We start from the raw sequence: 15275 nt of genomic DNA, 5'->3' as shown, positions 1-15275 counted from the left end.
AAGGAAAACCGGCATAAACTCCTTGGCAAAACACCAAAATACTAGCTGCCTGTATAATTTCTTATAGAGAAGATTACCGTGATTTTGGAAAAGTTCATGTCTGGGGGAAAATGTATCCTGAGTTAAATTGGGGTGGCTTCACGTGCAGTTTTCATTATCTTCTGCTCTTTGCAGTGCTTGTCTCCATGCAGAGGCACACATACTAAGCAGAATTCCACACCTGTTTTTCATTATGTGATTTGCCAGTGTCATCTTCAGCTGTGCTCTGCTAAAAACAAACCTGATATCCTGCATCACATATGTGCCTCTTGAAGTAGTGGGAACAGCATTTCTCTGGAACTGTTTTCCAGAATTGCTCTTAATCCAGTGCAAAGGCAATCTCTACTAAGAGCTGGTGGATCCCAAATGCATGTCCACCACTTGATGACTGCAGCATGTGTGAAAGGCCTGGCAAAGATCAAACGCCCCCAATTGGACACCCATAATGCTTTTCCATGGAGTCAGTTTGCACATCCAGCTGCAAGTCAACAAGTGGTGTGTTTCATGATATGAAGACAGGATGCCTTGAATGTTCACTTCCAGTTCCTAATGCCTACCAGACAGACATGTGTTCAGCTGGATTCTGTTCCTTCTTGTGTTTCTTTAACTGAATTGTCCATTGAATAACTGCAATACCAAGAAGTGGTGCTGACTAAAGAAAGGGCATGGGAGGGCATTATTAGAAGTCAGTGATGTTGAACAGATGGCTCCAAAGGCATCATCAAGTGGGAGGGAATATCATGGCTCAGGTGTCATTTAGGAAATAAATGAATGAACTCTGAGGATGCCTCACATAATGCTGCTGAATGAAATGGCAATTATTCTACATACATTTTGGGGTGAATTCATGCATGCATTTCACTTGGGGACTGCCCACTTGTTTACACTGTTGTGGAGAGAAACGACAACTATTTCCCTTACAAGCATTGTCATGAAATAGATCCATGTTTGCTACATCAGAACTTACACTTTGACTACAGACACATGAGGCTAAAGTGATAAAGAAATTACGAGACCTATTTTTTTGGTAGAAGACCACTGGATTTTGAATCACATAGGTTTGACTAATTGTTTTGATTTTGGGGGGCAGTCCCTGAGCTCTAAACTGCATCAACACAATTCCTTTCCTGCTTCCTGCAGTCTTTAGCTAGTTGGGTGAGAAGCTTCAGGGTCACACATCAATGCAAAGGGGGGGGGTGACATGAACCATTTGTTCTTTCTGGGCTTCCTGTGGAACCCTGAAAAGGTGGTATGCATCTTCTCCCAACAGTGAAATCTGCAGGCAAGTGCATATAACAAATCTTCATTTTTAAAAAAGCAAAGAAAAACAGCCTGGGGGTGATCCAGTTTTGCCTACAGGAGTGGCAGAGGGAAGGAGTGCTTAGCTCCTGCTCTGCTGTCCATTTTTCTACCCAAAACCCCCTGCCCAACTATACCGCTCCCCACTACCTGGGAGGGATCTAAATATGTTTGGATAAAGGTAGGAAAGCAAATGGGGAATTTGAACAGGAAGATGAGTGGTAGGAAGCAGCTAAGCTTGCTGTTACTTTACTCAAATGGTTTCCCCAGGCTACTTTCCACTTTCAAAATAAAAACGCTGGGGCTTCATTATGTATATTTTAATATAGTGTTGTTGTTTGCCCTTGAAGCTCAATTTATCTCACCCTGGGAAAGATTTGAGCTGCGAACGTTTCTGACCTATTCACCCTGGTGTGGAACAAAATAGCAGCCTCCTCCCATTGGGCCCAGAGATATGGGAGTGATGAGAAGCAATCCAGCAGCTCCCGTGCTGCTGAGGTAACATAAAATTATCCTAGTGTGGTTGCTTGAAGGCAAAGAGGACATCATCCTCAATTAACTAGGAAGCTTATTTGTAATGTGCACGCCCAGCGTAATTTGAAAACACTTTTCCACCACCGTTGCCAGAAGACAAGGTGGCCAACCAAGTGTTTCGGTGAGGTGGACAAGTGTGGTGGGCATGAGACTATTCATCCTGGGCAGCAGAAAAGACTAAGACTGGCTTTGCTCAGGGAAAATGACAATCCCTCCCTTTCTCCATATGCCAAACCCTTCATTTTATCATCGCAACAATCTTGTGGGATAGGTTAGGGTGAAAGAGGGTGACTGTCCCAGGGGAACTGTAGTGTAATTCTATGCATGTTTACTCAAAAGTCACTGTGTTCAATCACTGTTAAGTGTGTTTAGGATTGCAGCTGTAGTAAATAAGCTACACAAATAAATAAGCCCTGTGCCCTACTGGTTTCCCTTGGAAACTCTTTAGCAATAAATCGGACCAAATCAATGGAAAACATGATTGCCATTTGTTCCAATTTGGTACTAAAGAGCAGGTTTCTGTGAGGCAAAGTGACAATGGAAGAATGGATAAGCTGTAAGCAGATGGTGCCGTCAGGCAGTGCCACCACCTGGATTGGCTGTAAGTAAGAAGGCCGGCAAGTGAGCACTGGCTGAGGGCAAACTGAGGTTGGTGGAGCAGTGCCCCATTCACTCTAATGGACCAGTCCGCACTGGTTTCAGGCAGATGCTATTCTTGTGAGCATGTATCTGGAACTCTACAGAGATTAAAAGGAAGAGAAAATCCCTCAGAGACATTTTGATGCATCTTTCCTCAGACTCACCCTTCCAGAAGATGCTTTTCTTTACAAAGAATAGCCACGTAGCTTCATTTCATGCATTTTTATGTAATGTGCAGTTAGGCTCTTCAGCATTGGGTTAAAGGGATAAATGAGCCTAAAAAATGAAGTACGTGAGCCCAAGCCCATGTCTTCAGCCATGTATAAATCTGAAACTTTCAAAGCCCCAAGCCCTTCCTTTAGACAGACATTGAGAGCTGTGCAATTCTGTCTCAGAAAGGAATGAGGGTTTGTCCAGCTGCCATGGATGTAGGTATGAGTCAATATTTGAACTGGCTTAAGAACTGCGTACACCCAGCATTGGATGGAAGCCCATCCATATTCCTTTGCTTTGAAAATAACCCCCTGTAAAACTAAAACTTCCTTGCCACACCCTGTATTGAACTTGGCATGTGTCTCGCGCATGCCAAGTCTCTCACCTGTCTCACACATGCAAAGTGAAGCATGCAGGAAGCTTTTTTTTATATTTTTGTGAGAAATGAATTGTGTTCTAAGCAATATTTGCTGGAGCATGTCTTAGCCAGCATCCGTAGCTGCAGATTTGCACAGGGCCAGTCTGCTTCTCTTGGGTCCCCTTGTGCATATCAGTTTGACTCATCTGTGCTCTGCCATCTCTTATGCCTGTCCCATCCCCCACAGCGCCAACCTCTGCTATGTAAATCAGATGAGGTGAAACCTGCTGACATATTGATTATTATTTAAATCTGCTCTCTCTCTCTCTCTTTTTTAAAGAAGCAACAGCAACATCCTGCTAGTCGTTTGAAAATTTACTTGGGGCTTTTCACTGTCACTTTTGTGCCCTTTTAATACTGTTTTTAATAAAGCTTGAAAATGGGACTGTTTTTATAATTTCATTTTAAACTTTTTAATCAATTGCCTTTGAGCCTTTCTGTTGAAGAGTACCCTAGGTATAAATAAGTAACAAAATTAAGAACAACCCCTTGCCCCACTTTCTGCATATCCAGAGTTTCTCCTTCTACCACTTTGCTCCAATTGAAGGAGGAAGAGTATATGTAAGAGGAAGCAATGATATAAAAACTAGATTGGAACTTGCCAGATTCTTTTTCCAAAAAGAAATAAGAGAAGGTTTACATTACAATTAAGTAAAATAAGATGGGAAGAATGATGCAGCAATAAGCCTAAGCCATAAAACGTTTAAAAACATTAAAAACAATGGAGCTAAAACCATAAAAACTTAAAGCTGGAGGGTTTGATTAATACTGCCATATTGTTTCTCCTCCCAGTTACTTGCATTAAGAATCTGGAAGCAGGGGGCCTCATGGGTCTGCCTAGTTCAGTATTGCCTTCCATGATTAGCAGTTCTTCTGTGTTTCAGGGAGGGGACATTCCCAGCTCTAGCTGAGTGAGGTTTTCTGCACGCAGGGCATGCGTTCTACCAGCCCTGATAATTTGGCTCTTCCCCTTTAGGGTAGTGATGGCCAAACAGTAGAACCAACCAGAAAGATGGGTTTCAATGGCACCAGTGAAACTATGTGTGATCCAAGAATTGTGGCCTAGCATCCTTGAGTGCATGCCTTGGGTTGTATGCCACAGTCACATGGAACAGCAAGATGTCTTTAGGCCCATCTTGACACTTACGTTTGTGGACCACATGCTGATTTCTGTCTCATTTTCCTTTACAAAATGGCCCAAAGCAGCTGTGAATATTGCCTCTGAAACCTCATTCAGCAGGGAAAGTTACACTCTCTCAATAATAGTAAAACAAGACATCCAGTTCAAAAGACATCCCAAAGACAGAGTAGAATATCACCGCCCACCAAAATGGCAGAAGGAGATGGAGCCAGGCAGGCAACATTTGGACAAGGGGACGATTCTGCTGTCTCGGTCCATGACAGAATGGTCCCTGTCTCTTTTACACAGCCACCATACTTCCACAGAAAGAGGGGGTGCAGAGAATGCCTCTGATGGTTCATATGTGACAATGAGGGTCTTATTTTATCCCGATCCAAGGTGTATTCTACTCCCGAACATCCATCACATAGCTTTTCAGTATTGCTATTAGACTTGTCCCACAGCGGATGGTTGATGCATTGAATTGCTCATGATTTACATTCTCCAAGCTTGAAAAGCTGGTTTTAAGTCGCCCTGTGTTGTGAAAGTGACCCTTGATGAGTCAGATAAATGTAAGGGTAAGGCTGCTCCTGCTACCACTGCTGACTCTTTATTCCACAGCACTCTCTAAAATATGAAGGTGACAAAGGGCTTACAAGACATATCCATGAGGAAATGACCAAATGATGAAGGAGGTGTATTTCTCAGTGGTCCCTCGAGAGCAGCTCACTGCCAGGGATCATACTTTCCAGTTGAATTACCTAAAACCTAATTATTATTTTTTAAGCGTTTGATGGTGATCACTTGCTCTGTTGTTGCTGGGTCTTTCTTTCTTTCTTTCTTTCTTTCTTTCTTTCTTTCTTTCTTTCTTTCTTCCTTCCTTCCTTTGGCACTTCCAGACTGTTGGGATTGAGTTTCATGATGGAAGAAAGGTGGACTAAATTAATAAAACAAATAAAAGCACTCAGTATGTGGTGAGCAGCCTTCCTTGGCACAGCCCACAATGTTTTAATGGAACCAAGTTTAACTGTTCCCATTGCTGGGGGGGGGGGGCATCAAACAAATCTCAACCTTGGCCTAGAATAATGCTTGTTAAATATTAACAGAATCTCTTAAGGTTAGCTTGAGAATTCAAAGTATTTGTGTGTTTAAATGTGTGTGCGTGTGCAACACTTGGAATTGTGAAATCATGGGTCATATTTCACTGTACAATCAATAACCTTTTGTATGGGACTTCAGGTTATTTTTCAGCAAACTTTTATTTGTTGTACTGTTGCAGACTTGTGGTTTGTATCATAACTTTCCTGTACTTTGGAGTGAAAAGAAGCTTAATTCCTGAGTAGCGAGAGTTTCTTTCTTTTTAAAGAGAAATCCAAGGAATTTTTCAGAGCTATGGTGGTTTAGATTAAAGTGACATCCATGGTTTACAATAACAGTATTAGTTCTTGCAGCATCTTAAAGACTAACAAATATATTGAAGCATAAACATTCATGGGCCGGCGGCCACTTCAACAGGTGCATGTTGGTCTCTATAATGTGGATAGAGACAATGTGATGTTCTAGAATAAAAGTTAGCTCTTTGAAATAATGCACATGCGACATCTGTACTTAATTCAAACAGCTTTGTCATGATTGCTGAAATTAGAAATGTGGTAGAATTATACACGTGCAAAGCAACAATTCCCAAATACAGGCATAATTTTAAAGCATAAAAAGGAATCCAGATAGAAGGTCCTAGTGTGATAATAGATAACAGAGGAGAAGAGACCAAAGCATGGATGCCAGCAGAATTTTTTTCAGTTCAACACTATAAACAATCAATCATAACTAGCACCACAGCATGTCTACTATTTCTGGTAGATCTGGTGACTGAACAGCGTTGAGACCTGGGTAGACCTGGCCTCTGAGAAACATGTATTTCAGGTCTATCATCTACCTTGTTTCTCAACAGTTAGACATGCTATCCATCCATGAGTCTACCTGACATCCAGATGATGCCTTTCCATTCACAGCTGAAACTCAGTTCTTTTCCTGCTTCCCTTCAGCCCTTCTAGCCCTTAATTAATTGTCCAGTTAATACAATCAACTGCACTACATTACCCTTAAAAAAAAAAAAGCACACCAGAATTTAAAATAATACTGGATTACACTTCAGGGCTTTTACACACTGCCCTTCTCTCTTCTTTGAGCAGAATGAGTATAACAACACTGGGTTACTTTGCAAGGCTGGCACAATAATCCACATTCTCTCTGACACAGCTCCACCTTCTGTAATATGGGTAAAATAATCATGGATTTTGAGATGGTTTGCCCATCGTTGTAAGCCAGAGTTATGCTGGCATGTTATGCTGGCTCCTGCAAAGGAGCTCACACTCACCTAGCTCCTCGCCAGGCTAAAAAGCACACGAGAGCAGCAGCTATGTCAAGAACTGGCTTAGTGGGCCATCTGAACCCAGGATCATCATCAAGGTCTCTCTTCTTTAACAACAGCAATCCGCAACCATAAGATAGATTCATGTGTTTGTGCTTGGTCATGGTTTGGCTAAGCATTTTATGTATCTGTATTGGTAAAATAGTTTTTTTAAAAAATGTTTACAAACTCACTGATGGGAAACCTCTCTCTCTTTTTTACATTTCATTTGGCATGAAATAAGACTTAGATTAGAAATATTGTGCCTTTCCTGCTACCTTCTGCTTTGGAATGGAACCACAACTTTCCAGTCACAGCTTCTTTTATCATTTTCAGTGCATTATTATTATTAAAATCTATACCTCACCCTTTTCCTCTAAGGAGCTCAAGGTGGCAACATGGTTCTCCTTCTCCCCATTTTATCCTCACAATAGCCCTGTAAGGTAGGACTTGAATCCTGGTCGCCCAGGTCCAAGTGGCTTATGCTAACCACTACACCACATTGATTCTCTTCAATGAGGAAGCACTTCAACCCATTAGGTGCCAGCTAGAGCAAAGGGCTGGCTGATGCTTTACTTCTTAATTTCAGTGGTGCCACACTCACCACACTGATCGTGTGTGTGTGTTCGTGTATTAGCACTGCAGCAGCCAGCATAATAGAGATCATTAGCATCCACATATCTGAAGAAGTATACATGCACACGAAAGCTCATACCAATAACAAACTTAGTTGGCCTCTAAGGTGCTACTGGAAGGAATTTTTTTTATTTTGTTTCGACTATGGCAGACCAACAGGGCTACCTACCTGTAACTAGCATCCCCATGTCGGTGTGAGATGTTCCGATTTGGTGTGTCTGACACTTGCAACAACTTTGCATGAGAATTGACTGACTGAGGCCACTGGAAAGGAAAAGGCAATTGAAACCAGAAGCAGGAAGTGTGGTGTTGGTTTGGGGGCGAGAATGGAAGAGGATCAAAGCATCATTGGGCACTTGCTTGAGAGGCGCACCTTATACAATCGACTCTGCTAACAGCTCCAGACTCTTCCCAACTTTGAAGCCAGAGGCATTTCAGAGCTGCAGGATTTCCTTAAAGTAGCGAAGTAATGCTTCTCAAGCCCGCTAGTCACTGCAAACTGAACCCAATCCTGCTATTCGTGTTCCTCTGTCCCTAAAAAATGTATAGCATGGGCCTAAGCAGGTTAGACATGCGGGTGAGACAGGTTCGGAGGTGTGTGTCAAGTGAATCAACTTTAGGCTTAATAATAGTTTCAGGTACATGAATACAGAAATGGTAGGTAACCTTAAAATATAATGAAAGACAGAGGGTTGGCTTTGGTCTGTGACAGGCAAATGGGGAATGAGGGCAAAAGCTGAAATTGGTTTGAAATATTTGTAAGAAGAGATGATTTCAGGATACGGTGGTTCCACAGCAGAGAGCAGGGCAATGGGAATGAGGAATTATGTGCACATTTTCGTAACACATAAGACATTGAAATTGCTAACTTTTTAAAATGATAAAACAAACAAACATTTTCAAGTTTTATTTACAAAACTAGTAAAGTTTAAAAATAGGCACATTTTCATAGCATGCAATTAACACTGTGAAATTGAGACTACCAGATTAGATTTAAAAACAAAACTTGCAACAATTTATAAATGTTTTCATTCTGCTTCCACATTATTTGCAGGCCTTCATAGGTTAGAAGGAAAGCTTTCCTCAGTTCAAGGTATTTGGCCACACAGCTAGTTCATTGGTTAGTAGGTTGTGGCAGGATACCATGACGTTTGTTCTGGTCTTCATCAATTGGTATAGCTCATTGCTTTACCAAAAAAGAAAGAGAGAGAAGGGAGGTTGTAACAATTTATCTGCTCTTTGACATTCTGGTTTAAGTTGTATAGGGTGGTGTGTCTTTGGTTGCAGTCTCCTTGAATGATGAAAACTGCTCACTGAAAAGCACAGATTTTTGGCTTAATAATTATCAAAGCAGAGCAGTTAAAAACCCTTGAAATGAAGCAGAGCATTTTAATGCCGCCAGTAAGAATTCCCATTTCCTCATTATTTGTAAGAACACCCAGTGTTAAAAGAATGCATGAGATGATGTAGAGTACAAGCATTTTAGTGAAAAGCATCATAAGAAAACTTCTTGTTTTCCTTGAAACAGGTGCATTGCACTTAAGATGGCCAAAAAAGAGGACAGGACAGAACAGTACAAAGATTTGCATAGTGTTTACATGTTAATTCATAGGTGCACATTTAGAAATAATTACTATAATTTAAATTCAAATAAAATACACCTCATCATAGAGACATGGTGACCCATGTTCTTGCTGGGGCTTCTGTCTGGTTGCTAAATGTTGATGGTCATCATCAAGACCTCTGCTGCTCTCTCTTCTTAGAGTTCTCTGTCTTTCAACAGGACTTTGATCAGACAGTCCCTCAAATAGAAAATACCCTCAAATAGAGGCCTTCTGCTAGCCTTTCACATAGAGATTGATCTTCTGTAAAGAAGGACACAGGGCTTTTTTCAGCTGGAACTTACTCAGTTCCAGCACCTCTCAGCTGGGTGTCATTGCCATTATAAGAGAACAAGGGAGGTGTTTGTGGTGCATTCCGGCACCTCTTTTTCTAGAAGAACATGTGGCCACCCCATATAATGCTTCTATCTACTGGTCCCTCTCTGGTTCACACAAATGACCAGGGAACATGGTAGGATAAAGTGGCAGCTTGTGCAACATGCAAAGGTGGACTTTCTATGATGGGCGCAAGTGTCTCCAAGAGGGAAAGGCGCCTGCATTTTCCAGGCACACTTCCGGCATTTTCAGCTGTGTAACTGTGCTGAACTTGATGCACTGGAAGCTACATTACGTATGTGTCTTAAAAATAGTGTGGGTGCTTAAAGATTTTCCAAATTATGTTTGCACCTGGGACTGCTTCATTTCTGATATGATGATCTTAGCTGTGCCTATGTAGTAAAATAACAACTCTTGCCTTGATCAACTCATGTTTGCAGACACTGTGGAGTATGTTGCCCCATGACTAGTAGTGGGGCAATTATAATACAGGGGTAGGGAACCCATGTCAGGGAAGTGGGTGGCGCTGTGGTCTAAACCACAGAGCCTCTTGGGCTTGCCAATCAGAAGGTCGGCGGTTTGAATCCCCGCGATGGGGTGAGCTCCTGTTGCTCGGTCCCAGCTCCTGCCAACCTAGCAGTTCAAAAGCACACCAAAAAGTGCAAGTAGATAAATAGGCACTGCTCCGGCGGGAAGGTAAACAGCATTTCCATGCACTGCTCTGGTTTCAGTGTTCCGTTGCACCAGAAGCAGCTTAGTCACGCTGGCCACATGACCCGGAAAAACTGTCTGCGGACAAATGCCAGCTCCCTCGGCCTGTAACGCAAGATGAGCGCCACAACCCCAGAGTAGTCTGCGACTGGACTTAACTGTCAGGGGTCCTTTACCTTTACCTTTAGGGAACCCATGGTCCTCTAGATGTTGTCATAATGCAGCCCCCATCATCAGTGATTGTTGGCCATTCTGGCTGTGGGTGATGGGAGTGGGAATCCAACAACATCTGCAGGGTCCCAATGCCAGATGTGAATTAAACCACTGAAGGAATGGTGTTGATGCAGGTCCATTGTACTTGGGTGGGGCAGAAACTCAGTGCTACTAAATAAATCACTGTCCCCAAAAGAAGGAAGCATGACTTCAACTCCCAACACTGACCTCCCTGTAATTTAGATGCATTAGTGTAGGCTCAGAGAGTAGCAGAAGCATTAAATGCCTTTTTTTGTGGAATGATGGCAATAGTGAATCACCAGTGGAGAGGCGAGTTGAGTCCAATTCCATGGGGCTGGATTCCAGCAGAATCCCTTGTTCAGCATTCTGGGCTGCTAAGACGGCTTTCAGGGAAAGAGCAGAGGAAGGTGGGCGTCCAGTATAGCCCAATATTATCTTGACATTTTCACAAGCATTGCAGACAATCTAGGTGATCAGACTTAGCATCCTGAGCCAAGCCACATCTGCTGTGTAGGAAGGTTCGCCTGACACCTTCATTATATGCCTTTAGGCACCAGGCAATAATGTTCCACTTTGGATGGTTGACATTCAATGCCCTTTTAAAATGTGTTGGGACAGGGGTTATTGGGTTGTTTTTGTTTTTATTTCAATTATATATTTTGTGTTTTTATCCTGTGAACTGCCCTGAGACCTGTGGGTATAGGGCAGTAATTTTTTATTATTATTAATCATAGTCATAAAAAGCAGAGGGGAAATCCCAGCCAACTGCAAACTCTGCTTTGAGCTTTGCAAGGGAGCAGCCTGCAAAGAGGGAACATGGCCAGGGGGTTTGCATTATCATGAAAACCATTTTGTAAAAGGTCCCCTTTTGACTTGTGAACAGAGCACATCTGGGAACCAACTTAGCATATTTCAGATCAATATATGAATCTGTTCATTTTGGACTAGTGCTGGAGAACCTGTGGGCCAGATCAGGCCTGCCAACCCAGGGGTCAGCAAACTTTTTCAGCAGGGGGCTGGTCCACTGTCCCTCAGACCTTGGGGGGGGGGGGAACTATTTTTTTTGGGTGGGGGGATGAACGAATTCCTATGCCCCACAAATAACCCAGAGATGCATTTTAGATAAAAGCACACATTCTACTCATGTAAAAACATGCTGATTCCTGGACCATCCACGGGCCAGATTTAGAAGGCAATTGGGCCAGATCCGGCCCCCAGGCCTTAGTTTGCCTAGCCATGCCTTATAGCACACCAGTCCCAGACCTGAATTTCTTTTTTCTCTGACGGGAAACTTGAAAAGACTTCCTGAGATTAGAGCAGGGGAATTCAAAAGGCTTTGCTCCCAGCTGGGAAACTGGGAGACAGATTGCTTCCTGTACCCATGTGCTGTATGTATGTAGCTGGGCTGAGCATGTGAGCCATATGTATGTCTGCATGAGCATATATGTACTGTGTGCTGTGAGAGGCATTCGGCCCTCTGAGGGATGTCTATCCTGCAATGTGGTCCTTCAGCTGAGAAAGTTTAGCCACCCCTCCTTCAGGTCCTTTTCTTCAGAATTTTGCCATGTTGCTTAATGCTTAGCAATACACCAATAAGCAATTTACAAATATTTGCAGTGCAAAATCAATAAATAACAAATGCCAAATAAATAACGAATTGCCAAAAGCCAGAGAACCATATATCAATGGAATTGACTCTTGTAATGCCAGGAGATGATAGATATAGATAGATAGATTCTGGTTTGCTTTGAAACTGAAGCCTGTTGTTTGCCATGTGCTTAAATCTCTGAATGTTTCTGCCTTCCACCAATTGTTGTTTATGGTCTTTGAAGTCTGTTTTCCCAATGTTTTTCAGAATGCTCAAGAGCCTCATGGAGTGGCTGTGCCAACGCCATCAGTACCAGAAGGCTTTGAGGAAAAACCAGCTCTAGGTAAGATGACAGTTGTTAAGATGACAGTTGTTAAATCAACAACTCCTGCTTTGCACATGTACACCATTCAATTCAGCTTGTCCCAGACCTTTGTACTGATGATCTTTTGACATCACTATTGACTTCCTTGCAACGGCAGCACAATGACACACACTGTGGTACCGCACAGTCATAGGGACACAGAAGCTGGAGTCAGGTGATTGGTCCACCTACCTCAGTTTTCCCAGTAGTGATGTATGGAAGTGAGAGCTGGACCATAAAGAAGGCTGATCGCCAAAGAATTGATGCTTTTGAATTATGGTGCTGGAGGAGACTCTTGAGAGTCCCATGGACTGCAAGAAGATGAAACCTCTCCATTCTTAAGGAAATCAGCCATGAGTGCTCACTGGAAGGACAGATCCTGAAGCTGAGGCTCCAATACTTTGGCCACCTCATGAGAAGAGAAGACTCCCTGGAAAAGACCCTGATGTTGGGAAAGATGGAGGGCACAAGGAGAAGGGGACGACAGAGGACGAGATGGTTGGACAGAGTTCTCGAAGCTACCAGCATAAGTTTGACCAAACTTTGGGAGGCAGTGGAAGACAGGAGTGCCTGGCATGCTCTGGTCCTTGGGGTTACAAAGAGTCGGACACGACTAAACGACTAAACAACAAACAACCTCAGTGTCATTGTCAACAAAGACTTGCAGTGACTTTGCAGGATTTCAAGCAGGGTTCTCTCTCAGCCCTACCTGGAGATGCTGGGGATTGAACCTGCAAAGCAAATGAGATACCAATAATGAGCATTTTAATGTGGCATCCTGTTATTTTTTATAGCAGGACATTTTTAATGATCAATTAAAAACAAACCAGAAAGCACTTTACATTTATTTTAAAATATTCACCATTAGTTCAGTAGCTTCTGTTAGAACATGTTCCAGCTTGAGAACATGTCTGAGAACTTCTAGAAATCTATGCTGAACCTAAGTCCGACTCAGAGTAGACTCGCTGAAAGCAATGGACTGAAGTTACTCATGATGACTAACTTTCGCCCATTTGTTTCCAAAGGCCTACCTGGAGTATCCTGGTTGGATATCACCCAAAATATTTAGTGTTGCTAACAGGAAGACAGCTTGGCACCGAGTTAAGGGCAGCTATCATAAAGCTGAATCAACCTCTTCAAGAGCACGTTCAGCTAGTTTCTGCAGTCAGGCAGCCATGGCAATTATCAGACATATTAAAAAATATAAAGTTACTTCCCTGTTAATAAGTCAGTCTTGTTTGCTACAGCCGCATATTCACTAGGAAACGGGCAAGTATTCGCCCTGCTTGTTTTGATATCAGCCCAGGAAAAGGCTGCCAGTCTTGCAGGCTCCAGTATCTGTTCCTGCATTGGGAGGAACATTTCCTGGACACCAGCTGTGTGGAGTGCTGAATGTAGTTTCACAGAGCAGCTATTAGAAAAAACCATTAGATTCCCATCGAGATTGCTTTGCTGGTTGTTCTAGAAAATGTAGATGTTACAGTGGCAGATGAATGTTTCTGTTGGGTCACCACCCAGCCTACACAAATGGTATGTTGGGGGCTGTTTAAACCAGAGCATCGACAGATAGGTGCCAGAAAAGGAGCTAATCCCTCACCTGTGCCAGTCACTCTAAAATTAAAGCAGTGATGTTTCAAATCGGAAGGTGATCCAGCACCGGCAGCAAAAGAGCTGGGAAGAAGCAGTTTCAGGAGAAAACTGGCCATTCAAATGACTCCTGTGTTTCCATAATGTGTGGTTTTGCTCTGTAGCTCTAAACTAGATGTGACTTGCTCAGTGCATATTTGCATTTACTGTGCAGGTTTTTAAAACTGCAGATAGCACTAGCTGGGGAAGGGTACTCCAAAGCAAACAGCATATTCAAGTGGAAGGATCTTCCTCAAATCTGCAATAGGGGAGGATAGACTTCAACTCCCTCTCCTCACCTTTTGCGGTCCCAATAATTATCAGCTCCCGCCTCCTACAGCTGATCTTGTTTTCATTTGTAAAAACCTGCTCAATTAGATGTAAATGTTCATTTAATGAACTACATCTTGCTTGGCCCTTACTCTGCTTCAGCAAAAGAAACAAGGCAGTTATCTAATCATCTGGGAGGTTGCATAGCTCAGTTGGTTACAGTGCGGTGCTGATAACACCATGGCTACAGGTTTAAGCCTCATATGGGGCAGCTGCATATTTCTGCATTGCAAGGGGTTGGACTAGATGATCCTCAGGGTCCCTTCCAACTCTATGATTCTATGATTTTTTGATCCAGATGATGGAGCTCCCTCCAATTACCTGCATAGACCTCCTTTGCATGCACAGGAGATTCTGAACCACATGTGAGCACACATGATTCTCTGGAATGAGTCAAGAACTGCTGTGTGGTTGCCATGTTACTGATAAAGTTTCCCTTTTGCATCTCCAATTTGTATCAGTTTCAGAATCTGAAAGAGTTTCTGAAAACTGATAAAAGCTATTTAGTTAGAAAAAACTGTCAGGGACCAAAGCAGTCTTCTCAGTTTCATGGAATTCTAAAACTTATCCAATGCCCTCCATCAGCACAAGAATTTCCACTTGCGTAACAGAACCCAGCCCCATTTCCTCTCCCTGCCCACACACTGCACCAGGGGTGCCAACTTGAATAAAATATTGTGGGGACCCAGGTAAACCCCACCCCACATAATCAATCACATGACACAGTGTACACACACCATTTGAATGGGAATGCCCATCAACTTTGTGGGTTCTTGGCCCCCTCAAATATTTTATTGTGGAGCCCAAAGCATCCAAGGCCCCTAGGAGTTGACTCCTATACCCAGCACCTTCCCCAAATTTGCTCCAAAGGGCTGGGGGGAACCCCTCCCCCCCGAGGGGTGGGGGAAGGGAGATCCAGTATGCAATTGCCAATACTTGTGCTGACAGAATGAATTGTGGGTGCCCTTTGCAGGACCGTGCGCAGGACCCCCAAGCCACGTGAGAATTGCCAGCTGGTTGTGCTGGCCCGCCCCCCTGATGTCGCAGTTGTTGGGGGTTCCCACCAAACTCCTGTTCAAATAATCCAATCAGCGGCTTTGGTGGAGGCGGGGCCAGCTGAGCGGACCGCAAGTGAGCAGGCTTCACTCCGGTCTGCTCGAGGTGAATAAAAGGGGGG

At 43.2% G+C, this 15275-nt stretch overlaps 1 protein-coding gene across 1 annotated transcript in view; it reads left to right on the top strand.

Annotated features, from left to right (window-relative positions):
• Positions 1 to 15275, top strand: part of LOC308479260 (uncharacterized protein C6orf132) — a 41105-nt gene that overhangs the window by 19241 nt on the left and 6589 nt on the right. Inside the window, exon 3 of the mRNA XM_081009798.1 lies at positions 12046 to 12121. Within this exon, the coding sequence (XP_080865924.1) occupies positions 12046 to 12121 (76 nt within the window). The remainder of the gene's footprint in view (positions 1 to 12045; positions 12122 to 15275) is intronic.

Source organism: Podarcis pityusensis (genome assembly GCF_964106645.2).
Source record: "Podarcis pityusensis genome assembly, chromosome: 6".
NCBI lineage: Eukaryota > Metazoa > Chordata > Lepidosauria > Squamata > Lacertidae > Podarcis > Podarcis pityusensis.
The sequence above is the reverse complement of the archived record's forward strand: the minus strand, read 5'-3'. Positions and strand labels throughout refer to the sequence as shown.